Source organism: Salmo salar, chromosome ssa28, assembly GCF_905237065.1.
Source record: "Salmo salar chromosome ssa28, Ssal_v3.1, whole genome shotgun sequence".
NCBI classification, from domain to species: Eukaryota; Metazoa; Chordata; class Actinopteri; order Salmoniformes; family Salmonidae; genus Salmo; species Salmo salar.
Window position 1 is genome coordinate 15827479 of NC_059469.1, and position 27901 is coordinate 15855379.

General features: G+C 43.8%; 3 protein-coding genes across 5 annotated transcripts in view; 2 read left to right on the top strand and 1 right to left on the bottom strand.

Moving 5' to 3' along the window:
• Window positions 1-2950, top strand: part of baiap2l1a (BAR/IMD domain containing adaptor protein 2 like 1a) — a 44818-nt gene extending 41868 nt beyond the window's left edge. For all 3 annotated transcript variants that reach the window (XM_014179718.2, XM_014179720.2, XM_014179719.2), the window contains 2 exons: window positions 1217-1257; window positions 1390-2950. In XM_014179718.2, the coding sequence (XP_014035193.1) occupies window positions 1217-1257; window positions 1390-1462 (114 nt within the window). In that variant the 3' untranslated portion in view covers window positions 1463-2950. The remainder of the gene's footprint in view (window positions 1-1216; window positions 1258-1389) is intronic.
• Window positions 2951-3977: 1027 nt separating this feature from the next.
• Window positions 3978-21469, top strand: LOC106589579 (tectonin beta-propeller repeat-containing protein 1-like). The gene is given in 26 exon segments (XM_014179721.2): window positions 3978-4131; window positions 5783-6015; window positions 7896-8078; window positions 8310-8432; window positions 8844-8969; window positions 9188-9362; window positions 9565-9665; window positions 9757-9858; window positions 10022-10173; window positions 10317-10906; window positions 11136-11281; window positions 11432-11587; window positions 11699-11848; window positions 12149-12195; window positions 12197-12304; window positions 12631-12694; window positions 12696-12759; window positions 13678-13877; window positions 14690-14769; window positions 14918-14974; window positions 17165-17339; window positions 17440-17575; window positions 17858-17950; window positions 18073-18179; window positions 18324-18443; window positions 18768-21469. Coding segments are annotated over 25 exon segments (3648 nt in total). The 5' UTR covers window positions 3978-4131; window positions 5783-5790; the 3' UTR covers window positions 18936-21469.
• LOC106589580 (class A basic helix-loop-helix protein 15) lies at window positions 21463-26981 on the bottom strand. The gene is made up of 2 exons (XM_014179723.2): window positions 26589-26981; window positions 21463-23515 (listed from the first exon to the last, which is right to left on the bottom strand). The coding sequence occupies exon 2, from the start codon at window positions 23468-23470 to the stop codon at window positions 22889-22891; it is 582 nt and encodes a 193-aa protein (XP_014035198.1). The 5' UTR covers window positions 23471-23515; window positions 26589-26981; the 3' UTR covers window positions 21463-22888.
• Window positions 26982-27901: the final 920 nt, after the last annotated feature.

The following is a 27901-nucleotide window of genomic DNA, read 5'->3' on the forward strand; positions in this document are numbered from 1 at the left end:
ATCTTCAAAACATCAGATAAGGATACAAAATGAACACAACTTGGAGAGGGTTTGTTTACGCTCATCCATCATCAGATGTTTTATTTTAATTTCTGAGAGTGCAGAATTATTTTTGTTAGATACACGTTCATACATCCTAAAACATAGCTAAGTAATCAGTTCAGCATCTCATTTAAAACTATCTTCATCACGCTCACTTGTTTGGATTTACAATAAGATTTCCATCTACTCAGAGAATAGGTGTTTTTAGAGAGTTTCTAGAGGTGTTTCTAGAGGTGTGTCTAGAGGTGTTCCTAGAGGTGTTTCTAGAGGTGTGTCTAGAGGTGTGTCTAGAGGTGTGTCTAGAGGTGTGTCTAGAGGTGTGTCTAGAGGTGTTTCTAGAGGTGTGTCTAGAGGTGTGTCTAGAGGTGTTTCTAGAGAGTTTCTAGAGGTGTTTCTAGAGAGTTTCTAGAGGTGTTTCTAGAGGTGTTTCTAGAGAGTTTCTAGAGAGTTTCTAGAGGTGTGTCTAGAGGTGTGTCTAGAGGTGTGTCTAGAGGTGTTTCTAGAGGTGTTTCTAGAGAGTTTCTAGAGGTGTTTCTAGAGAGTTTCTAGAGGTGTTTCTAGAGGTGTTTCTAGAGAGTTTCTAGAGGTGTTTCTAGAGAGTTTCTAGAGGTGTTTCTAGAGGTGTTTCTAGAGAGTTTCTAGAGGTGTTTCTAGAGGTGTTTCTAGAGGTGTTTCTAGAGGTGTTTCTAGAGGTGTTTCTAGAGAGTTTCTAGAGGTGTTTCTAGAGAGTTTCTAGAGGTGTTTCTAGAGAGTTTCTAGAGGTGTTTCTAGAGAGTTTCTAGAGGTGTTTCTAGAGGTGTTTCTAGAGGTGTGTTTAGAGGTGTTTCTAGAGGTGTTTCTAGAGGTGTTTCTACAGGTGTGTCTAGAGGTGTGTCTAGAGGTGTTTATAGAGGTGTGCTGTGTGCTGGCCTTTCTAGACATTCTAGATTCCTGACTCCCAGCGTGAGGTCATGGTACACTCCGTCTCCGTACGTCCCAGAGTTCTTCACTTGGGAGTGACACAACGACTGTATGTGTTGACAGTTGACATCCTTGTCCAACCTGTCTGACTAGAGACAACTAGAAACAACCTTTCACACTCACTGCTGCACGGGAGGCAATACAGCATGTACTAAATATGCACAGCATGTATCTGGACTTTTAAGTGTTTCTCTTTCTTTCATTTTGTAAACAGATCTCTCTACCCAATGGGGTTGGAAAGGCTCCCTTTCTGGGGTAAGTCATATAATAACGATGTTATAACATTATAACCTATCACATGGATTATGCAATGATTTTGATGGGAAATTTGAATAAAAAATAATAAGGATCTCACCTATTACAATGTGTTATTGGAATATTTTCCAGAGGTGGGAATCCCTTTGCCACTGTCAAACTGAGACCTACAGTGACCAATGACAGATCAGCACCAATCGTCTGATAACCAGGGACCATCCAGACAGAGGATTCATAAAGCTTGGAATCTCTGCACCACCAACACTTCAGAATCACAGTCCGACAAGATGTCCAGATAGCCTGGATTTTACTCTGCTTCAGCAAACCAGCTCCATTGTTGCTAGGTCCGTTGCAATTGCATTGTAAAACAGACCAGTGAAGTGACAATAAATATGGGCAGTGCTGAGACAGACTAATGGCCAGGCTACCTTCCCGACTCTTCAGCACTCAGATAAAAAATGAATAATAATAATAATCTGTCTGTAGTAGTTGTGGGAATGACGTGAGAGAGACACTTGTTGGGGGGAAAAAGAGCTCAATTATTTGCCATGTTTATTTTTTCATTATTACGTGACCATTTTTAAATGGGGAGACTATTTATGTAAACATATGAAACAAATTGAGTTTAAACAGTGAGAGTTTATGGAAGAATGAATATACCGACTAGGCACAGACATCCGTTCAGCGTCTATTTTTGATTTACAGTTGGTTTAGTTGTCAACGAATGTGAATTCAATGTGAAATCAACAAAGAATTGCACCATGTCATTGGATTTAGGTTCAAAGTTGGTTGAAAAAAAGACCAAATTCCATTACATTGAAGACTTTACGCAAAATCCAATCTGTTTTCCATGTTGATTCAACTTCATCACAAATAGGTTTTGTTGTTGAATTGACGTGGAAACAAAGTTGATTCGATCCATTTATGCCTAGCAGGTAGTTGTGTACGTTGTTTAATTAAAATAAGGGATTTTTGATTTGACATAGACTACTAAATGAATGTATTCTGAATGGGGAATGCATTGACATATGGACACTGCCATGCTATTTCTTCATACTTTTAAATTGTATTTTTTCATACTCGTTCAAAAGTTCATGATGTTTAATACAATAATTGTAGGCTGGAAATTTCTCTTTGGCTTTTCATGGTAAGCTGAAGGTTGTGTCCATACAATTGTTGTAAATCACAATCACATTGTTTTTGGTAGAAATACAGTATGAGCCATGCAGTATATCAAAAGTGTAAACAGTTTTTTTTATCTTCCTTCTGTGTAGAGTAATTCATGATACACACCACACTGCTGTCCATGCTAATTGATGATTACATCCATAATAAGTATTTGAAAAGAACTCTGGACGTGGTTCCTCCTCTTCTATCTCTGTTCAGATACTGATGTGTATTGTTTTCATTCTCTAAAGGTGAGAAGGAAAAAGATGTAACATGATGTTCTGTCATTGTCCTCAAGCTTTGTAAATATACCATGGGCAAAATGGTTGTCTGAAAAAAAATATATATATTTCTTGGCACTATGTAGACTAATGTAATCTCACAGTGAAGCAGGACAAACCTTACATGGTCATATGTGTTGGCTTTGCAATGTGCTGCCATAGCCTACTGTGTATCTGTATGAAGACTTGCATTATAAGTGAAAATGTTGTTCATCCCTTAATACATGAGATGAAATGGAGAATAACAAGCTTTGGTTGTCTTTTATTGAATTAGTCGTTTTGTCAAGGCTGTGGGTAACTGGTGAAATGAGTCAGGCGCAGGAGAGCCGAGATGCGTGGACAAAGTATTTAATTCAAGAAAAAACACCAGTATAAACACAATACTATGGTGCTGGAAAAATACCGGTACCACGAAATAAACGGGAGTAATAACAAACCACGGTAACAATAATACCAGCCGTCAGATACAGCCTTACAATAAAACAAACACCCACACAAACATGGGGGAAACCAGAGGGTTAAATAATGAACATGTAATGGTGGAATTGAAACCAGGTGTGTAAAAAACAAAGACAAAACAAATGGAAAATGAAAAGTGGATCGGTGATGGCTAGAAGGCCGGTGACGTCGACCGCCGAACGCCGCTCGAACAAGGAGAGGGACCGACTCCGGCGGAAGTCGTGACACGTTTTTTTATATTGAATGAATGAGTAGGCTACCATTCTTTCCGGCCCCATAGTAAATAGCTTTAAGTTATGTTCATTTGATAACCATAAACGCACACACATAAATCTTACAATAAAGATGTCTATGTTTACCACAAGAGTCAATTTTCACTACTATTTTGTCAGGTCATAAGACACATTTAGAAGGAAAAGCATGAGACAACACTGGGGATTGTCAGTAGGACATTACTGTCCATGCCTAGGTAATTGTATAACATCCACTCTCTACTCCTAGTGGTTATATCCAGTGTCTGTTTGTCTGTCTGTCTGGGGGTGTTGGGGGAAAAGCCCATATCTGTTCTAACCAAATTTACTTTTACGTTTTGTCCATTTAGCAGACTCACAGTCAGTGCAACAACACATCACAATCATTTTAAGTAAAACGTTCCTCAATAAAACAGCTATCAGCAGTGCTGGTAAGGAAAGACAATAGTAATATTGTATTATATTCTATTGTATTACATTCTCCAATGTTATTATCCAGATCTTGTAATGCCCTATAATTACAAAGCTACTATCGTCGCCTACTGGACAAATTCAGCCATTGGTTCTTTTGGTGCAGCAGCCAATCCGCGTTTACAGTAAAACACCACACTTCCTGTTTCGGATTAAAGAAAATAACGCAATTAATGGTATATTCAATCTGATATGACGAATGAATTGCAGTGACTTACCATACCGTTTATGAGAGAGAACACACGGTAAGTGACGAGCTATTGCTAACTTCTACATTTATTGCTGTGCTTTAGTGGTAAGCCTCCCTGTAACGCTTAAAGAGCAATGTCAAGCTAATATTTACTCAGTGCTAGCCAGGCCATTCATTGTATGTATAGTCATGCCACGTTTGTAATGTTCAGTGTCCTTTATGTGGTTGTAGATTTGCCGATGGCAGTAGTCAGCTGTTATGCAACAATTGCAGTCTACCTGCGATAAATTTAGCATGCCAACAGTAGACTACTTTGTAAACCAACCAAAAGCTTAGCTACTATGTGTCACGTAGGTGACCGATAATCTACAATGTATCAATGTTGATCATTCACCATCCTATTACAATGTAGCAAACGTAATTCATGTGACACAGTATTTTCTCAGTGAGTGACAACGTTGCAGTTTAGCAAGTACCGGTATCTAGAGACTGTCGGGTTAATTGGGCGAGTCACTAGACCAGATCGCAGCTTGCTTCAGGTAGTATACAGGTTTATCTCTCTGGCTAGTTTATTGATTGCTTGTGACAGGGGCTACAACTTGGAAGAGCACCACTCGCCCCAGGCATTACATAACGTATTGGGATCAGGATAGGCTGGAATAGGTTGAGGCTGGTCCGCCTAGACACTGGTGTAAGGTCAGTTTAACCTTTTACCCAGTGGGGGGGAAGTACTCAATTGTCATACTTGAGTAAAAGTAAAGATATGGTCATAGAAAATGACTCAAGTAAAAGTGAAAGTCACCCAGTAAAATACTACTTGAGTAAAAGTATTTGGTTTAAAATGTACTTAAGAATCGGAATTGCTTATGTATCAGAAGTAAAAGTATAAATCATTTCAACTTCCTTATATTATTAATAAACCAGACGGCACAATTTTCTTTTTTACATTTATTGGTGGATAGCCAGGGGCAAACTCAGACATAATTTACAAACGGAGCATTTGTATTTAGTGAGTCTGCCAGATCAGAGGCAGTAGGGGTGACCAGGGATGTTCTCTTGTGTGAATTGGACCATTTTCCTGTCAAAATGTAACAAGTACTTTAGGGTGTCAGGGAAAATGTAGGAAGTGCATTATTTTCTTTAGGAATGTAGCAAAGTAAAAGTTGCCAAAAATATAAAAAGTAAAGTACAGATACCCCCAAAACCGACTTAAGTAGTACTTTAAAGTATTTTTACATAAGTACTATACACCACTGCTTTTACCCTTACATGGATAGATGGAATAGAGGCAGACTCTGTACTATAGCTTATTCTGCACTCCTTGCTTCCAGAAGAGAGATGAGGCAGGGCCATGGGCCATGAGGGAGCGCTGAACAGAAGGTCAGCACTGAGCATGCTGATTCACACTCACTGGCCTGCTGGCTAGCCTAGCTACATCACTGGACTGTTTTAATTAGAAATATGATTTCCTTATTATTAGACCAAGCAGTTTGGCTGGGTGTGTGCCTCTCAAGGAGGGTAATTTGAGGGAACTCGCTTTCTTGCTCTCTCACTCTCTCTCTCTCTTTTTCTTCCTCCATACCCCCTTTATACTCCTCCCTCTCTGTGACCTCTGCTATTTGTCCATCCTCCTCTTCCCCATTTCTCATCGCTCTTTCTAAATGAAAACAAGGCATCTTACTTTGTTATGTCTTCCTTCTCCCTAGGCCTGACCATGCCTGTGTCCCTGCTGTGGGCAGTGGATGTGTACGGGCGCGTTTACAGCCTGTCCACCGGAGGGCAGCAGTGGGAGCAGTGTCATGATGCCGCGTTAGAGTTTAAGAGGGTGACAGCCGTACAGCAGTGTTGCTGGGGTATTGCCTGTGACCACCACATCTACCTGAATGTCCACTCTAGTGATGTACCCATACGTTACCAGGAGGAGACATACGAGAACCAGGTACATGGCGTGTGTGTCCTCGGGACGGACAGGTTTAGGGTCATGAAATATTGTGTGGATGAAGGGCGGGTGGGTGCCAGACGGGTTGAATAAAGATTTTTTGTTGTTGTAAATTATTGTGCAAGTCATATCTTTAGGCTACATTGAGGTTCTTCTTTCATTATTTTTATCTGGTGTTAGTATGTAGCCCAAGCCTAAACTATAGGGCCTAACTGTAGCGTGCCAAATATACGGCCAAATGCTTTTGAAAAAGTTAACCTCGATCCATTGAGGCAAAAATGACAGTGTTGGAGTTTAATTCAATAAGAGAAAAGCTGCGAAATGGAGAGTTGAAAATAAATAGAAGGAGGGCCAGAACAGTATTCTAATGCTTGGGAAAGATTTGGTGGAGTGGCAAAAGAGGATGAAAACAGTGTCGGCTATGTTATGTGGGATGATTGTGAGGCGCTATACAAATTTGACAGTCACAAGACGGGAACCTCTTAATGATTGGTCCCTTTTTTTAAATTTCCGCCTAAAATGACATACCCAAATCTAACTGCCTGTAGCTCAGGACCTGAAGCAAGGCTATGCATATTATTCATACCATTTAGAAGTTTGTGGAAATGTGAAATTAATGTAGGAGAATATAACACATTAGATCTGGTAAAAGATAATACAAACAAAAAAGCATGCGTTTTCTATTTTTTGGTTTGTTCCATCATCTTTGAAATGCAAGAGAAAGGCCATACATTGAAATAGGATTCCTACTGTAAATTGAACACTGCTGTTAGATTAAAAATAATTCAAGCTTCCTGCCCATTTAAGACATGTCTATGTCTCGGAAAGTTGGCTGTTGTTTATAACGTCATTCTAGTCACATTATTGCATATTGAGTAACAACTGTCCCGGTTTAGGGACCGATCCCATAGAGGCTAAAATGGCACATCAAGGGAACTGTAGGCGACTGTTCAGATGGGTTAAATGGATGCAATAGTAGCCTAACTGAAATCTGGACACTGACTGTAGGTCTATAACCTTTCACATAACCTAATATAATATTAACTCTTGCAGAATTGAGCATTCCTTGCAGTACAATTATACACCAAATGTTAATTTTGACTCTCTGGAACAGGAGTGAAGAAATATTATAGATTTATTTTAGCATCTTGAGAGAATGAAACAGAATGAAACCGGTTAGTGACCGTCTGTAAAGATGCTATCTTTATCAGCATCATAAAAGCTGATACTATTTCAACCACATCAAATATGCATCCAAGCCGAACTGAAGTCTTATCAGCAACATGTTGGGTCTATTTAACAGCTTTTCATTTTCTTAAAACCGGTCAAACTGATTTTGCGCGGGAAATCTTTCCAGGTTTTTTTTTGTTATTGCATTTTCTCCCTGGTCCATAAACATCTTTGCTCCACTAAAGAAGCGGAGATGAAAGAGAACCAACTTTACCGACGTCAACTAGATTGAAGCATTCATTCTATCAATTTATGACATTATTCTGGCGATCAACTGTTTATTTAGTCTTCTAGGGCAACAAGTAATGACAGAGTATGCATGTATCTAATTATAGACAAGTTGACTAACAAATAGCCTACCAAAATGTTGGAAAATATAAGCAGAAACATAGGACTATCTAAAAAGGCCTGTCAAAAGATCATTCTTCCTCTGACTGTACACTGCATTTTCTATATTTGTGGGTTAGGGTTGGGTGCAGATTTTCACTTTATCATATATAGTCGGGCGTTTGCAGATGGGTTATTAGAAATTGCGGGCGGGTGCGGGTGTACAAACAGCTGACCTGCGCATCACTAGTGTGTGTGTGTGTGTGTATTTGTGCTTCTTTTGCACCTGCTGCATTTATGGTTCTTGTAACTCTCTCTCTCAGCGATGGAATCCCAAGGATAACTTCTCGGATCACTTGTTGCCGAGCGACCGCTGGCATTGGAGTGACATCACAGGGCTGGAACACCAACCCCTGGACAGTTTCCTTCTTCCCTCGACCAACTGGGAGTGGGAGGGGGACTGGTACGTCGATGAGAACTTTGGAGGAGAACCCACAGAGAAAGGAGTGAGTGTCTGTTGTTCTTCGCTATTTTTCTCACACTCTCACTCTCTTTCTCTGTCTTTTCGGTATCTTTCTCTCTCTCTTGTCTCCCCATTTTAGACTTTCCCTCTGTTCTCACCTTCTCTCTTTCCCTCTCTCTCACTCTCTCTTTCCTTCCCTCCCTCTATGTCCTTGTCCCTAACACCCTCACCTATGATGATTCATGTGTGTATGGATTTGTCTGTGCGTCTGCAGGGTTGGACCTATGCCATGGACTTCCCAGCCACCTACATGAAAGACAAGAAGTGGAACTCGTGTGTCCGTCGCCGGCGATGGATCCGCTACAGGAGGTACAAGGCCACAGACACCTGGGCCGAGGTGTGTATTTGGAGCAATATAATCACCTGTCACAACTAGGATGTAACTGTATGCCTCTGCTGTGAATGCTTTCTTCATGTACTGAACTGTGCTCAAAATGTACTGTGTGTGTGTGTGTGTGTGTGTGTGTGTGTGTGTGTGTGTGTGTGTGTGTGTGTGTGTGTGTGTGTGTGTGTGTGTGTGTGTGTGTGTGTGTGTGTGTCTCCATCCATGCATGTGTGTTTTCGGCTGTGTGTACTACTCACTTCTGCCATCCTGCGTGCCTTGTGTGTGTGTGTGTTGATCCGTCTCTCTGTGTTTTTTAAAAACATTTTTTAGGGGTGGATCAGCTTAATATTGCGGAAAGAATATTGCTTCCATCAATGTAATTGTCTGCATCATTTCCAATCCCCCGTCTCTCTGTGTTGCCAGATCCCATCCGAGGGTCAAAGTGGTCCCCTGCCAGACCCCTTTAATGACATCAGCTGTGGAGGCTGGGAGATCAGTGAGGAGCCCAGGGGGAGGCTGTCTCTGTGGGCTGTCTCTCTACAGGGCAAGGTATTACACACACACACATATATATGCACACACACAAACACACTAATACATGCACACACACATGAATGGCATGGACACACGCACACACACACAGCTCAGAGGGCGAAGTCATATCTCCAGAGATCACAAAACACACACATTCAACACAAATGTATTCGTAAACGAACAAATCAATTTGATTGACTGATTGCCTGTGTGTGTTTGATCTGGGTCGTTAGGTGTGGTTTCGTGCGGGTATCCACCACCACAGCCCAGAGGGGGATGGCTGGGAGGAGGTGTCTCTGCCTGGGGAGGTGGTGCAGATCAGCTGTGGTCCAGGGGACCTGGTCTGGGCTGTGCTCTGGGAGGGACAACTCATCGTCAGGGAGGGCATCACCAGAGACTCCCCACAAGGTGGCTGGTTAACAGAGGAAGTGTGTGTGTGTGTGTATTCGTGTTAGAGAGAGAGAGAGCGCGAGAAGGAGAGAGAGACATAGAGAATGAGAGGGAGACCGCATGTTTGTGTCTGTTTGTGTGTGTGCAAGGGAGAGAGAGATGGAGAGAGAGCCTGAGAGTGTGTCTAATGGTGACTTTCCTCCTCTTCTCTCTCTGCCAGGCTCGTCCTGGGTGGTGGTGGACTCTCCCAACCCAGAGGCCGGGGCCATCCACGTAGCTGTGGGGGACAACGTAGTCTGGGCCGTCACCAAGGACAACAAAGTAAGACTGTATGAAACACTCTCATGTATGCTCTCTAACTCTTCCCTTGTCACCAGCACGTTCCTGATGATGATCTCTCTGTATCTGTCAGGTATGGTTCAGGCGTGGCATCAACTCCCATAACCCATGTGGTTCAGGCTGGATCGGGATGGTCGGGGAGATGGTCATGGTCAACGTGGGCCTCAACGACCAGGTAAGGATTTGATCAATGTTTATTACCAGACCTTGTAATAGATTGTCAGGTAAGTTCTCTGAGTGTGGTTTATAAGGATTCACTTGTCGCTGTCCATAGTGCTGAAACGTGTTTGGTCGGGCGTTCTACACAGTCAATGTCTGTTTGTTCTGACTCTGTCCAGGTGTGGGGTATCAGCTGTGTGGACCGGGCAGTGTATTTCCGTCAGGGTGTGACCTCCAGTGAGTTGAGTGGTAAAGCCTGGAAGGTTGTCAACGTGCCCCGAGACGGAGACATCAGGTCCCACTCCTCCGCCAGCATTAGCAGTCTGCACAGGTGGGCTGGGGACATGGACACGGAATACTGTGACACATTTCCAATGCTTGGGCAATCTCATCTACATAAAACGATTAGCCAAACGGTCTGCCGGCTGGGTGCTCTGTGTATTACTAATATCTCTCTCTCTCCCCGTCCCACAGTGCTGGTTGTTTCTTCAGTGATGAGGTCCAAGCCCAGTCTGTGATGAGTGAAGACTCGGACACAGAGGGCGGTCCACAGAGGGCGGTCCTAGAAGTAGGGGCATGCTCCTCCTCTCCTCCCCCCGAGCCCCCTCCCATCGACCCCAACGTCCCCAAACCACGCATCCCTAAGGTCACCAGCGACAGCTTCATCTCTGAGATGCTCTCCGACCGCGAGGCCAAACAGGAGGGGGCCACCGCTGCCACCACTGCCAATCCCTCTATCCCAGAAGAGGAAGTCGCTCTTGGGGAACCAGAGGCCAAGTGTCCCCCTCCGGCCCTGGTTCTCTCCCCCAGCCTGTCTGGAGGGCTTGGGGACCCCCAGTGGAGTAACGTGGACCTGGAAGAGACCCAGACTCACCTGGCTGTGGGGCCTGCCGCGGTGAGAGGGGACTCGCCTGACACTTGTAGTCTGTCCTCGGTGGCCACCTACACCCTGTGTCAGGGGGACCCGTATGGGGCAGATGAACACCCGCTCTGGGCATGGGTCAGTGGAGGAGGCTGTGGTGTGAACTGTCACTCCCAGCTCAACTGGTTCAACTCTGCCACAGGTGAGACACAGATACTGTAGATATTGTATCGCCTTGAAATTGTATTTCTCCTGTATATTAAAACAAGCCGAGGAATATGCAAAACTCCAACTCGAAATTAAACCAGAATACAAACTTCTGCCTGATGTGACAGTGTCTCTGCTTTTTCCTTGTTGTTGTTGAGCCACTGGAGTGTTTCCTAACATGTTGTTGATAAAGTTCGGACCTTTTGTCTTATTGTCTCTCCTAGCCCTGGCGTCATCAGTCCAGTCCATGAGTCTGTCCATCAGTCCAGCCCAGACAGCTGCCTGGCGGAAACAGATCTTTGAGCAGCTCAGCGAACGCTCTAAGAGAGAGATGGACCACTTTAAACACTACGAACAGGCCATAGAACAGGTACCAACAACTCTAACGTTTACAAATGCTTTTTATGGTTGCTTGCCTTCGTTTAATGAGTTTTGTTTATGACTTGTCCTTGTTGTATAGACGTTGATTAGTCTCCCTCCCTCCCCTCCTTCTCTCCCTCCCTCCCCCCCTCCGTCCCAGTCTGTGTGGGTGAAGAAAGGGACCATGCAGTGGTGGAGGGACTGGAAGCCCCATAAGTGGGTGGACGTGAGGTTTGCCCTGGAGCAGTTCTCAGGACCTGAGGGAAACCAGGACGGCATCCTCTTCCTCTACTACAACTTCAACGAGGAGAAGAAGGTGAGGGGCCGGCCACAGTGCCTCTGTATGTGTGCCTGTGTGTGGGTGTTTTCTGTGATGAGTTATTTAGTCCTCGTTTTCTCCTCTCTCTCCTCCTCTCCCTCTTTCCAGTACCTGCATGCGTTCATCAACGAGGTGACTATCTTGGTGCCGGTGCTGAATGACTCCAAACACACGTTTGCCATCTACACAGCAGAGAGAACCAAACAGAGGTGGCCTATCAGACTGGCTGCTGCCACTGAGGTGGAGATGCACGACTGGGTAGGTTATATGATCACTGTCTTCCATCTGAACCTGTCACAAAGTACAGTGCTCCATTTTCACAGAATCTCATATGTTTTATTCATAAGCAAATGTCATGCTAAATTCTGGATGGCGAAAGGGTTATGCCACAAAGATCCAGATATAACAATCTTTTTAAATGAACCTTTTAAGTAGTACGACTTTGCCTCTATGTAGGGTTTATGAAGACGTTGCGTATGCTATATGCATCCTTTTATAAGTTGTAGTTTGGTAAAAGTGGGGCCTTAATGTCTTGACTACGTCTCTCTGTACCCCCAGCTGGCCCTGCTGAGTGTGTCGTGCTGTGACTCCCGGGGGATCCAGGGTCCCCTCTAAACAGGCCATCTGGTCAGTCACCTGTAAAGGAGACATCTTTGTCTGTGAGCCTTCACCTAGCCTGGAGGCCTGTCCCTACCCCACACCATGCGATCAGATGTAAGACACGTCCTCTGGGCTGTCATCAATGCTTTATAAAGGCTTGAGAAATGAGACCTGTGAATACAAAGCTGCAGTACATCGTGAATGAGTTATTTGTGGATAAATAGATATTTATTGATCAGATATATGCACTTACAACTGAATAGTCTTAACCGTCAACCAACGTTTTATCAGTCACTGGAAAATGGTATACTTTTCTTTCTTTTGTCACTAACCACACGTTGCTCTGTCCTGTCTGCCCTGTATGTCCTGTCTGTCCTGTCTGTCCTGTCTGTCCTGTCTGCCCTGTCTGTCCTGTATGTCCTGTCTGTGTATGTTTGCAGGTTCTGGCGTCAGGTGGGGGGCCACCTACGTCTGGTGGAGTGTAACAGTCTGGGCGTGGTTTGGGGGGGTAGGCTACGACCACACTGCCTGGGTCTACACCGGCGGTTATGGAGGGGGAATCTTCCAGGGTAAACACAAATAGATATACTGAACATAAACCTACTGGACTGGACTTAAAGAATATGCTAAACATGACCAAGTACTGTATAGCCACTAACAGGGAAACTAAAATGGCTGCGTTGCGTGTGCGAGCATTGGAAAATAAATGAACGCGTACATGTTATTCAATCATTTCACCCAAACAGCTCACGCGCGTCAACGAACATCTGCATTGCCGAACGCTAAAGTAGAACTTGGTTCTATTTGAGACGCTCAATGCGCTGCTAGTCACGCCTCTCCCACCTACTCATTGGTTTCCATGAGCATACAAACCCATGTGGGTGCTTTAAAGATGAATGAGGAGAGATGATTTATTTATATAACCTTATTTAACTAGGCAAGTCAGTTAAGAACAAATTCTTATATACAATGACGGTCTACCCCGGCCAAACCTGGACAACACTGGGCCAATTGTGAGCAGCCCTTGGGACTCCCAATCACAGCCAGATGTGATACAGCCTGGATTCGAACCAGGGACTGTAGTGACGCCTCTTGCACTGAGATGTAGTGCCTTAGACCGCTGTGCCACTGTGGATTAATCGTCAGAGTAGAGGAACACACCGTTTTGTACGACTCGGCAGTCAGCACCTTATTATTCATGTCAGGTAAAATAACAACCCAATGTTTATCTCCCAGGACAAATTAGCAAGCTAGCTTAATGTCCATGAATGTTTTATTTTGTGTTTCGAACTGTTCCCAAATTGATATAGTTGGTTCACATTTAGATTAGGTATTTTTTACCTGTGTGTCATGATCGCGTCTGGTGGTGATAGACAAAATCAACATGCGGAGATAAGCGCAGGGCCAGTTTGGTCAGGGTGAAAAGGTATTTATCAGCTCTACTTGATCTCAGCTCCTGACTATAACCTCTCTCTTGTCTTTGTCAGGTCTGGCCAGCAGCACAGATAACATCTACACCCAGACAGATGTGAAGTGTGTTTACATCTATGAGAACCAGAGGTGGAACCCAGTCACAGGTTACACCAACAGAGGCCTCCCAACAGACCGTTACATGTGGAGTGATGCAACAGGACTCCAGGAGTGTACCAAGGCCAACACCAAGCCTCCATCCCCTCACTGGACATGGGTGGGTACCGCTAAGCAGGACAAAATATGTCCATTTCACCCTCAATAGAGAGCAATAGTAATGACAACTTTTTTTGGAGGCACTAACTCTGCCATGGCTCGTTGGTCAAAGCCTATGGGGAATTTTTTGGGATAAAAAAAAAAGTTTTGGATAAATAGAAAACAATAAGGTCTGTGGTAAACAGGTTTAGGAGACCGTAAACTTTTTTTTAAACGAGATTATCTTCCTCAGCCAATTTTTTTTAATCATTTATGTAATCAAAACAAGCACATTAAAGGCTTCATAATTCATAAAGGTTATGGACTACAAGCTGGCGAGCTCTGTGGACAATATCACATTTGAACTTTAACTAAACATGCACACAGTAGCAGTCGATGTCTAAAACAGACACGGGAGGCAGATGGCTGGAGTCTCACAATATTTATTCATCCAATAGGGGAAGGCAAGAGAATGGTCGTGGACAGGCAAAAGGGTCAAAACCAGTTCAGAGTCCAAAAGGTACCGAAGGGCAGGCAGAATCAAGGTCAGGCCAGGCAGGATGATCAGGCAGGCAGGAAAGTAGTCCAGAGTCAGGCAGGGGTCAAAACCGGGAAGACTATCAAAAAAGAGAATAGCAAAAGGAGTACGGGGGAAAACACGCTGGTTGACTTGACTAACATACAAGACGAAATGGCACAGAGAGACAGGAAACACAGGGATAAATACACTGGGGAAAACAAGCGACACCTGGAGGGTTTGGAGACAATAAGGAGGACAGGTGAAACTGATCAGGGTGTGACACTTGTTTTGCTAACTGCTCTGTCTCTTATCAGGTAGCAGACTGGACCATTGACTACGGGATCTCCGGGGGGACAGACCGAGAGGGTTGGCAATACGCAGCTGATTTCCCAACGTGAGTGTACCTAACCTTCCCCAATACATATTCATTGGTCTATCTATCACATCAAGCTGAATCTTTTCCCTGCTTGAAAGCAACCATAATATTTGTTTACGTCACTGTCCTGTATTTTCCCTCCTTCCCTCTGTATGTACTCTTCCAGGTCGTATCATGGCCACAAGACCTTGAAGGACTTTGTTCGTCGTAGACGATGGGCCAGGTACTGTATGTTACTACACAACAATGGCTCTGTTCCCTCATCACTGTTTGTTTAGTCAGCACACAATAATAATAATATATTTGTTTTCTATCGCGCCTTTCATTACAAAGAGAATCTCAAAGACGCCGTAAAACCGAACAAAACAAACGTGGAGATCTGGCAGGTCTTGGGCGATGGTCTTCCGCAGCTTCAGATGAGGTGTTGTTGAGCAGGGTAGTTCAGAAAGGCTGGGCAGTACTTCAGTGGATGGAGCTTTGATGGCACAGAGAGGGAGCAGTCAGTTTCCTAGACCGGCCCGGTGCTGTTCATCAGGCACCTCATTCGTTGTGTACTCCTCCTCCTCTGGAGGTAGACTGGATAGTCCAATACTGAAGTGTAGCACCCACCTAGGTGACACAATGGTCTGGTCTGCCTCATTCTGCCGACTCAGTACTCTGTTTAAACAACCCTGGATTTGCGCTCTAGGTAGAAAAATGGCCCGTAAGCACATATCTAGGATCAGCTTTACTCTACCTAAATCCTAACCTTCGACATTGAGGGAAACACAATAACTGACCTTAGATTAGCTCTAGGGCAGAGTTCTTCAACCCTGGTCTTGGGAACCTACAGGAAGTGCATGTTTTTGCTCCATCCCAGTACTAACACACCTAATTAACTAGTGGTACACTGGTCTAGTTGCGACTTATCTCCTATTTTAACAACCCTTGTAAACTACATGGAACATCTCATTCCAAAATCATGGGCATTAATATGGAGTTGGTTCCCCTTTGCTGCTATAACAGCCTTCACTCTTCTGGGAAGGCTTTCCACTAGATGTTGGAACATTGCTGCGGGGACTTGCTTCCATTCAGCCACAAGAGCATTAGTGATGTCGGGCACTGATGCTGGGCAATTAGGCCTGGCTCGCAGTCGGCATTTCATTTCCTCCCAAAGGTGTGCGATGGGGTTGAGGTCAAAGCTCTGTGAAGGACAGTTAAGTTCTTCCACACCGATCTCAACAAACTATTTCTGTTTGGACACAGCTTTGTGCACAGGGGCATTGTCAAGCTGAAACAAGAAAGGGCCTACCCCAACTGGGCTCCTGAATGGTGCAGCGGTCTACGGGGCATCACTACAGACCCTGGTTCGATTCCAGGCTGAATCACAACCAGCCGTGATTGGGAGTCCCATAGGACGCCACACAATTGGCCCATTGTCATCCAGGTTTGGCCGGTGTAGGCCGTCATTGTAAATAAGAATTTGTTCTTAACTGACTTGCCTAGTTAAAAAAAGGTTAAATAAAAAATATTAAAACTGTTGCCACAAAGTTGGAAGCACAGAATCGTCTAGAATGTGCGATGCAGTGCCGTAGACCGCTGCACCATTCGGGAGCCCAGTTTGGGGAAGGCCCTTTCTTGTTTCAGCTTGACATGTATGCTGTAGCTTTAAGATTTCCCTTCACTGGAACTAAGGAGCCTAGCCCGAACCATGAAAAACAGCTCCAGACCATTATTCCTCCTCCACCAAACTTTTAAGTTGGCACTATACATTCGGGCAGCTAGCGTTCTCCTGTCATCCGCCAAACCCAGATTTGTCCGTCGGACTGCCAGATGGTGAAGCGGGATTCATCACTCCAGAAAACGTGTTTCCACTGCTCCAGAGTCCAATGGCGGCGAGCTTTACACCACTCCAGCCAATGATTGGCATTGCGCATGGTGATCTTAGGCTTGTGTGTGGCTGCTCGGCCATGGAAACCCATTTCATGAATCTCCCAACGAACAGTTCTTGTTCAGACATTGCTTCCAGAGGCAGTTTGGAACTCGGTAGTGTACCAAGTACAGACGATTTTTACGCGGTTCAGCAATCAGTAGTCCTGTTCTGTGACCTACCACTTCGCGGCTGAGCAGTTGTTGCTCCTAGACGTTTGCACTTCACAATAACAGCACTTACAGTTGACCGGGGCAGCTCTAGCAGGTCAGGAACTTGACGAATTGAGTTTTCGGGAAGGCGGCATCCTTTGACGGTGCCAGGTTGAAAGTCACTGAGCTCTTTAGTACTGCCAGTGTTTGTCTATGGAGATTGCATGGCGGTGTGCTCAATTTTTGTACACCTGTCAGCAACGGGTGTGGCTGAAAAAACCGAATCCACTCATTTGAAGGGCTGTCCACATACTTTTGTGTGTGTGTATATATAGTGTATTTCCTCTGACAGGAAGTGTAAACTGACGACCACAGGGCCGTGGCAGGAAGTCCCGCCCATCCCGTTGAGTGACGTGACCATCGTCCTGTGTGGAGCTCAGAGCAGTGTTGAGCCGATCCCTCTGTGGGCCATCAGTAACAAGGGAGACGTGCTCTGTAGACTGGGAGTCACCCTACTGACTCCTGCCGTGAGTCTCTCACACACACACACAACATGTAAACACACATGTTCACTGTGAATACGCACACATTGTATTTGATAACCGAAGTGGTTGTGTGTGTTTCTAGGGGACGTCGTGGCTCCACGTGGGCACAGACCAGCCTTTTAAGTCTATCTCCATCGGTGGGGCCAACCAGGTGTGGGCCATTGCCAGGGATGGATCTGCCTTCTACAGGGGCTCTGTGTCCTCAGAGAGCCCTGCAGGTCAGCCAGAGAACCACGCAGAACCCACACTCTCTGACAGAGCCCAGGGTTCTCCCTTCAGTCTTACTGCTAATCAACAGTTCAGTTAGTCACTCAAATGTATTTCTAAAGCTGTTTTTACATCAGCAGTTGTCACAAAGTGCTTTACAGTAATACTGTAGCTCGATGTTTCCTTTCTGGAGGAGCTTACCTCTCTGGGCTCTGGTTCATATCACAAGAGATGCACGTTATGATGAAAGTAGACTAGTCACTGGCTGTTTAATGTACTATTGCCCCCTGCAGGAGATTGCTGGTACCACATCCCCTGTCCTGGAAGACAGAAGCTCCAACAGGTGTCTGTAGGGAGAACGTCGGTCTACACTGTCGATCAAAATGGTACAACAGAAAATCATTTCCTGACTTACTATGACACTTGTCTTTATTATCAGCTGTCTATTAGTTGTGCCATCTCAATAATTTATTTTTGTCATGATTTTAATGCTGTGCTCTCCATCCAGGTAACCTGTGGTTCAGACAGGGCCTGACTCCCAGCTACCCCCAGGGATCATCATGGGAACACATCTGCAACAATGTACGCAAGGTCTCCGTAGGACCTCTGGACCAGGTGAACAGAACCTACAATCTAAAGCCTGGGTGGTTGTGTCGTCGGCAATAATGAATCATAATGACTTTCTCTTTTCTCAAAATTCAACGCTGTTGACATTGCACTGTGTTGAGTAACTCAACCCTTCTCGTTGTGTTTGTGTAGGTGTGGATCATAGCTGACAAGGTGCAAGGCAGCCACAGTCTGAGCTGTGGGACAGTCTGCCACCGTCTGGGGGTTCAGCCCATGGAGCCAAAGGGACAGTCGTGGGACTACGGCATTGGGGTGAGACCCTTTAAGCTTCCCTCTGACCCTGACCCTAACCCATCAACGTGCTTCTGAGACACCAATGACTTTGAAGGTTTTCTTGGTGTGGGGCTGTCTGACTTTCTCTCTCCATCTGTTATCTCTCTCTCTCTCTCTCTCTCTCTCTCTCTCTCTCTCTCTCTCTCTCTCTTTCTCTCTCTCTTCCTCTCTCTCTCTCTCTCTTTCTCTCTCTTCCTCTCTCTCTCTCTTTCTCTCTCTCTTCCTCTCTCTCTCTCTCTTTCTCTCTCTTCCTCTCTCTCTTTCTCTCTTTCTTTCTCTCTCTCTTCCTCTCTCTCTCCTCAGGGTGGCTGGGACCACATCACTGTGAGAGGGAACTCCATTGAGGCCCCTCGTGTCCGCATGCCCTCCCTGACACCCTCCCTAACGGACCCCCTCCGCCCCCCTCCAGCCCGCAGCCTGCTCCCTGTCATGATCACGGAGATGGAGAACAGGAACGCTGTCAGGTGTTAAACACACGCACCCACAGTACTTGCTAGTGGACACTATCTCTGTTCTGTCTTCAGCCCAACTCTCTCTTCAGATACGTCACAATGCAACTACCCCACCATCCACACTGTACTGTAGCTCCCAGCTCCAGCCTCAGCTCTTCTGACCTATCACCTGGCTGTGTTAAAAGACCTTTGAACCCTATCTCTGCGCCCTCAGCTTGACTTAGCCAATCACCTTCTCTCTTCACAGCTAGCAGATCATGTTCAGTATTTCCCACATAGAGCACTAAAGTCGTTTTTAAACCGTGTCACTGAGTCTTTGAACATTGCGTTATTGTAATTTAAAGGTAGACTCAGTGAAATGACGTTGCCACGAGCAGCACCGCAAATATTCAGATGAGCGAGATGCAAGACTCTCTCACACAGGCACACACAGTATCTGCGCATGTACACAGGTTCGCTTCACGCTGGTAGTGGTAGGTACGGATCGCTTCACGCTGGTAGAGTGGTAGGTATGGATCGCTTCACGCTGGTAGTGGTAGGTACGGATCGCTTCACGCTGGTAGTGGGGTAGGTACGGATCGCTTCACGCTGGTAAAGTGGTAGGTACGGATCGCTTCACGCTGGTAGAGAGTGGTAGGTACGGATCGCTTCACGCTGGTAGAGAGTGGTAGGTACGGATCGCTTCACGCTGGTAGAGTGGTAGGTACGGATCGCTTCACGCTGGTAGAGAGTGGTAGGTACGGATCGCTTCACGCTGGTAGAGAGTGGTAGGTACGGATCGCTTCACGCTGGTAGAGAGTGGTAGGTACGGATCGCTTCACGCTGGTAGAGAGTGGTAGGTACGGATCGCTTCACGCTGGTAGAGAGTGGTAGGTACGGATCGCTTCACGCTGGTAGAGAGTAGTAGGTACGGTTCGCTTCACGCTGGTAGAGAGTGGTAGGTACGGATCGCTTCACGCTGGTAGAGGGTGGTAGGTACGTATCGCTTCACGCTGGTAGAGAGTAGTAGGTACGGTTCGCTTCACGCTGGTAGAGAGTGGTAGGTACGGATCGCTTCACGCTGGTAGAGGGTGGTAGGTACGTATCGCTTCACGCTGGTAGAGAGTAGTAGGTACGGTTCGCTTCACGCTGGTAGAGAGTGGTAGGTACGCGACCAAAACAAAGGAAATTGACCCACTATGCTGTTTACTTTCTGCATCTACTTCATATGAGTCTACGTTTAAATCTGTGCTCTTAAGATAACTTTTTGTTTTATTTATGGTATTTGTTTGGTTGAATGTTTTTTATGTGTGTGTTTGGTGTGTACGGTATTATGTGAGTCGATTTTGTTTGTTTATGTTATGGTGGTAATTGATTTATCTTTTTAAAATAATATATGTGTTTTGGGGGGGTATTCAATGTGATTGGGGCGACGTTAAGATGGGTAAGAAAGCGTCACTGTTGGCCCAATTATTTGTGACTTATTCTAAAAAGTCTGTATCAGGAAGTTACAGTACTTACTACTTTGTACCTGCTGGCAACAGGTCGAGATTCTACTGGAGTCACACCAAAAACAATAAGGATTTATTTAACGAGAATAATTTTTGTTATTAACGTTTGATAACACATGATGCTTTTACAGTTCTAGGCCTTCCCCCTGAATGGTTTGTATCTGTGATGGCCACAGTGAAGAGTTTGTATGCCCATGTATTTTTGACAGCACTCGAAAAGAAAGTATATATTCTTCTTTTCATGAAAAATTTGCAATGTGTAGTTCTACACTGGACCGAAGTGTGAATTGCTTGGAAAGTGATGTCTTTGCGGGGCTTTAAAGTGTATCTGTTTATTTCTCAGGAAAATAAGAGTTCTCCTAAACGCTATTATTGGCATGTTTTTGACCTTCTACGATTGTAGCAGTAATGACTGACAGGCAACACACGTGAAAGGCTTGGTGGAAAGAACAAATAAATATTTTTGTTATAAATCTGTATATGAGTATAGTATAAATGTTTTAATGGGGATATTTCAAGGTTGGGTTATTGTATGTTGCTATATAAAAAGGTAAAATATTAGTCCTATGAACTATTATCCATAAACCACAAAAGCTGAAACTAGCAAATTTGGGCATTAATTGATCTTACATGGAAACCATAAGCCAATACCTATCGCTGATATACTGGAACTACAAATAATTGATTGTACAGAAAACTGTATGTCTGTGAAAACTCTCACTGTATCTTCCTATGGCAGTTCCTAATACAAAGAGGGCGTTGTTTGATAATGTTTCACTTACTACTGTTAACTGTACAGGCTTCATCCTAAAGGAGCGGCACATGCTTGTCATGCTGTGGTGTACCCCTTCACATTCCAAGCTTTAAGTGTTAGGTCTAGAGGAGGACTTGTCCGTTTTAAAAAATGATTCCATTGTTTTTATTGATTATAATGTCAATTAAAATACTATAATCAGGTACTATTCTAACCCCAACAAGGCTGTTATTGATGTGTGTATATTTCTTCCTTCCAATAGTGTGCATGGTCAATGTCCTCTCAATAAATGTGATTATTGATAAGGAAGATTATTGTATTTATTTTATTCTCATGATCCAAAACTCTCATGATCCAAGACTCAGAACTCAGGCTACAAATATATTACAGTATAATTCAAACACACATTGTAAGAGCAACATAAATATGTCTTCAATATCAAATTCACCTGTTACACACACCACTGTTTTTATAAAATAACCCAGAGCTTTTATCCAAAGTGCCTTACAGTCCGGCATGCATACGTTTTACATCCACGTGATCCCGGGAATCGAACCCACTATCCTGCCGTTGGAAGGACCATTTTACAGATCTGTAAATACACTTACAAGATACCATTGCAGTTTGGAGATGGTCAACACATCAATTCTGACACGTACAAATATATATCTCTGCAGAGCCTGTGGGTCTAGTGGTAACTCTGCCGGCTTCCCCACCGAAGGCATGGGTTCAATTCCCTGCTTCAACCCTTCAAACTGTTTTCCCCACCTATATACAGTATACATATATGTATCTACAGTCATAACGATTCACACTTGATTTAAATGATGGTGTGTTTTCTTTTCCTTACTTAAAGAGTGCAGTATTTGACTAAAGTCTGTAGGACCAGTCTAGGTAAGCATATCCTTGTCCTCTATGTGACTGTTGTGTCCAGAGGCAGTGCTCAGCAGGGAAAACAAATATTGGTCCTAAAAGGTTGAAAACAAGTCTTCATCTACAGCAGGGGTCTACACAGCTTGCGGCCCCTGAGGGCCACAGTGTATGCTGTTTTTTAGGTAGAGAATGAACTATACTTTGACAATCAGTTATTTTACATTTTTGACCAATTAACTACAGTAATCAGCAGTTAGAAAAATTCATGAAAATAAAAGACAGTGAAATGAAACAGATTAAATGGCGCTGGAATGTTCTTCGACTTTGGTCGGTCAGAAGTCTGTCCACTCTTGGTTCTCACCACCAATCAGAGTCAGACTCCAAGTGATATGTTTTATCATAGAATACCCAGAGGACCGTCTGTCACTATTCATGCTAGGCCTATGTCTAGACTGGCAAAGTCCACAGGTGCTTTGCTTCAGCCAGCCAGTCAGGTGGGAGGATGCTGTCTGTCTGTCTTCACTTATACTCCACCATTATGTTTCTTAGAGTTAATGTCAAGGGTATGGTGCTAAGAATCACCTCCCACCACTGTCTCATAGAGTTACTGAGTCAAGTTCTTGTATGCTCCATTTAGTGCATGGTGATGTCAGGTATGTCACTATAGCTCACTAGCTTGGTGGAGTATAAGGCTGCATCTCAGATGACACCCTTTCCCCATTCAGTGTACTACTTTTGGTCATAAGTACAGTAGCAATGCACAATATGGGAGATAGGGTGTCAGTTGAGATTCGCTCCCCAAGTCAAGCATGGATGCTCCAACCCTTCGGCTGTGGAGTTAGCACCTGCTAGCTGTTAGCTTTCCTGGCTAAAGCTGTGAATCTGGGTGAGGAACTGAGACAGGCTCTCCTCCCCATCCTCCTCCAGGTGCTGCTGGTAACACTGGAGCAGTCTGGCAGCGCTAGCCTCTGTCGGTGTCTCCCCGGGGGGCAGGCGGGCGCTGGACATCCCCAGGATGATGGTGGTCAGGGACTTGATGTAGTTCTCAGCCAGCGTCAGCGTCTCGATCTTGGAGAGCTTCTTATCCATTTTGACATGCGGGATGGCCTCTCTGAGGGCCTGGAAAGCGTTGTTAAGTTTGTGCATGCGCTGGCGCTCCCGCTCGTTGCTCTCCAGCCGCCGGACGTTGCGTTCTTTGTTGCTGTTGTGAGACCGTCGGCATCTGTGGGGGTTGTGGGTGGCACCCCCTTCTCCTCTACCTTGCTCGCGGTCCCCGCCCCTCAGGACCCCCCTCCAGGAGCCTCCGATACGGACCGACGCCTCAGAGCCCTCCTGTTCGCTAGAGCCTGGTTCACTGGTGTCACTGGTCTCTGGTTCGGGGTCTGGCTCAGTCCAGGGTTTTCTGGATGACTTAGCGGCCTTCCCTTTAGACTTCATCCTTCAGCCTGATTCAGTTACCTCTCTTCCTCACACTGCCAAAAGCTTTGAAAGATGACAAAAACAACAACTGGTTATAGAAAGGGCTTATCATGGAAGAAATAAGCAAACAGAGGGCAGGGCCTTTACCCTGAAGGCTACAGTGTTACAGTTGAGTTTAAACACTCAAGTTGGAATATCCGGCTTTTTGAGTACCATTTTATCCCCTTCCAATCTCCTGGCTTAGATTTGAGTTATTATTATTACTCATAAAAACCACTAGAAACTGGCAACCCAATGAAGTTATAAATGCTGATTACACTGTAATTACATTGTAATTAGCTAATGGAACTAATCCTGCTGTTTATGATCAATAAGCATTTTACTGTACCATTTACATCCTGTATCCTGACGAATAAGCTTAGATTGATGAGTAATGATGAGGAATACCTGCATAATATGCTATTTTACAGTAAGACAGAAATATGGCCATTTTATCATTGTTTTTATTCGCAGTTTTAAATCAAGATTTAACAAACACCGCATCTATCTAATCAGCCAGTGTGTGAAAACACCATAATGTTGGGTGTGTAATCTCCACCTCTCTTATCCTGCTGCAGGCTACCCAAGGCTCGAGATAATACCCGACTCAAGGTTACTCTCTTATAACAAACAGAGGCCAGAAAAGAACAGCACACGTTTGGTAGAGAGATTTTCCCCTGTGTATGCCATCTCATAATTTAAAACCTCTTAAGGATCTACGGGATCGGTGTCCCTATACCGGGGCGGTTGTTGCTAACCTGCGCTAATGTGACTAGAATGACGCTGTAAGTAACAGCAAACTTTCCAGGACATAGACATGTCTTATAAGGGCAGAAAGCTTAAATTCTTGTTAATCTAACTGCACTGTCCAATTTACAGTAGCTATTACAGTGAAGAAATACCATGCTATTTGAGGAGAGTGCACAACAACAAAAACCTTTTATCACGGCAACTGGTTTGATACATTCACCTCTGAAGGTAAATAATGTACTTACATTCAGTAATCTTGCTCTGATTTGTCATCCTGAGGGTCCCAGAGATAAAATGTAGCATAGTTTTGTTTGATAAAATACATTTTTATATTCAAATGTAGGAACTGGGTTCTACAGTTTGAACCCCTGCTGTCTATACTGTTATGCTTCATCAGATGCCATTCATGTACCATGGTAACAGGTGAATACACTAATAATAATACATGGGATTTATATAGCGCCTGTAACGGTTGTCATCGGGAATAGAGGACCAAAACGCAGCAGGAATGTGGATGCTCATCTTGTTATTTATTTTAAATAAAGAGAACACCAAAATAACAAAACGAAGAACGCACGAAAAACAAAACAGTCTTGTCAGGCTCACACAGGCAAAACAAGAAACAATCTCCCACAACACTACACCAAACAATTACCCATATATAGGACTCTCAATCAGAGGCAACGAGAAAGCACCTGCCCCCAATTGAGAGTCCAACCCCACATAAACCTACACATAGAAATACCACAAACCAGAAAGAACATAGAAATACAAAACATAGAACATAAACCAAAACCCGGAAATAATAAATCTAACACCCTACTACATAAACCATCCCCCCGAAACACATAAACAAAATACCCTCTGCCACGTCCTGACCAAACTACAATAGCAAATAATCCCTAAACTGGTCAGGACGTGACAGCGCCTTTCAAGGACTCAAAGTTTTTTACTGCAAGTGGCTGTTCTGCTATACTACACCAGCAAATTCAACAAATAATAAGTATATCAGCCTAATCGAAGTGTTAATAATTAAAGTGTTTGAACTTGCAACAATGCTGGGATTATTACTAATGCGACTTGGCGCATCCAATGGCAATGTCTGCTTTAGGTATTACGCCGGGAGCCGTCTGCTGATTTGACAGCTCCAACGCAGTTACACCTCTGACACCCCGTAAATAAAAACAATGAAACTGATATGCAGTTGCCAGTTATCGCAAGTTAAGGCAGAACTAATTGAATCTAGCCCTAAATTGACAACAAATATTTCCAGTGCATTTTTAAGGCATGTCATATTGACCAACAACTCAGTGTATCAATATAATAAAACCTATTTTATATTAGCATTTAAAAGTATACATTTGACCTTTTTTCTGAAGTTATTATCTTAGTTCTGAACCAAGTACCAGGACATTTTAGCCAAAAACCTGGTTGGCTCTGCCAGGAGGCTGAAACTTGGCCTCAAGTGGATCTTCCAGCCAGACAATAACCCCAAACACACATCAAAATCCACAAAGAAATGATTAATTGACCACAAAATCATCATTTTGCAATGGCCATCTCAGTCTCCGGACTTGAACCCCATTGCAAACCTGTGGTTTGAATTGAAGAGGTCAGTCTATAAGGGCAGGCGAAGGATATCAAGGATCTGGAAAGATTCTGTATGGAGGAAAGGTCTTAAAATCCTCACCATGTGTTCTCCAATCTCATAAAACATATTAGAAAAAGGCTCAGGACCATTATCCTTGCAAGATGAGGTATTAAAAAGTGTTGAAAACATAGGTGTCAATATCTTTTAGAAAAAAATATATTACTTGTTCATAAAAGTATTTCTCTGAGCAATTGTATTAGTATAAAATAATGTCATTTCATTTTTTTGCATACAATATACTGTAACTCAGAATTTGTATGATTTATTTCATACAATCTTTTTTTGATAATCTTTATCAAGAGTGCCAATCATTTGGAACCTGATTGTATGTTTAGATGCATGGAGAATGTTCTACAAGTCAATAATTAAAAAAATAAAAGAGAGGTGGCAAGTATATTTACTTTAGGGCCTCGAAACCCATTCTTTGTCAATAATTGGATTTAAACAAAACTTCTTAGGCTTGTAGAGACACAAACCAAGCATTAGCATTGTTACTTTGTTCCCCGGTCTCCCCTACTGTATAAATGTTGTAACTCTCTCATACTCTCTTTCTCCCACGCTCACCAATCATTTACATAAAGTAAATAGTTAGCCTTCATCAATTTGAGAAAACAGTGAACATCTTAAATAAATACAACTTCATTGGATTTCAATAAAGACAAAAGGGAATAAACAACGAATTGACATTTTAGTTACCTTTAAAAATGAAAGTAAGATGCCTGTGTATGTAGAAGAATAGTTTTCACCGTGAAACATCAATAATATCCTCAGAATTAAAGTTTCGGTTGAGTGGAAGATGCGTCTGTCGTTCTGCTCCAAGGATGAAAGATAACTGTCGCATGTGAGGTACCTGTCGCTGCTGTAATGTACACGTTGCGCTCGCTTAGCCAATGGGAGTGCGCTCAGACTCCGGACGTGGTCATCTGTGCCCGTGCGTAGCCAAAAGCCTCGTTTACATCTGAGGCTATGAAGCTAACATGCTTAATTTGTCCTGATCTTATCAACATTCTGATTGTGCCCACATTGAAGCCTTTGCAGCTACACCAGAGGAGGCTGGTCAAAGGAGCTATAGGAGGACGGGCTCATTGTAATGGCTGAAATGGAATAGTTGGGAACGGTATTAAACACATCAGATATATGGAAACCACATGTTTGACACATTCCATTTATTCTATTACAGCCATTATAGCTCCTCCCACCAGCCTCCTCTGATCTACACATGGTAGTAAAATGTATCTCTCTAGCTCCATCCACTGTGTCCGCATTGTGACCAGATATCCTGGCCCCTCCCTGTACGCAAATTATGAAAATTATTTGAAAGACCACTCCAGAGGTGGTCAGTAAAATTAAATGACAATCATATCAAAATGCATATTTTAAAAGTCTACACCTGTCTTTAAAATGTGGGCACAATTAGATTTTGGACAAGATCAGGACAAATTAGGTTTTGTCTAGAAGGGATACAGCTTTTGTCACAATTTACTTTTTGTAGCAGGTTTAGGAGAACCTATGCAGCAGGTTAGGAGAATGAACGTAGCAGGTTAGAAAAATCAGGTTAAGGTTAGGAAATGGGTTAGCTAAAATGCCAAAAAAACTACTTTGAGGTCAATTTGACAAAAGCTGTATCCCGTCTAGACATGACTGACAAATGGCGCATGTTAGAACCAAGTATAAACAGGGCTAAAACTACCGCTTCATTGGTCAAAATCAACTGGAGGCTTTCCACATGTATCAGTCCACTCCTTGCACCTGCCCATTCATTTTCTGAATCCCTCCAAGTAGCCCATCAAAAAAAAATAATAGTAAAGTCGCTCATCAATTTTCACAGTGGGGATTTTATACGATTTTTATGTTGGTTCATCTATTTTCTTTTTCTATTTGAATACAGCATTTTGTGATACACTATGTGTGTGTGTGTGTGTGTGTGTGTGTGTGTGTGTGTGTGTGTGTGTGTGTGTGTGTGTGTGTGTGTGTGTGTGTGTGTGTGTGTGTGTGTGTGTGTGTGTGTG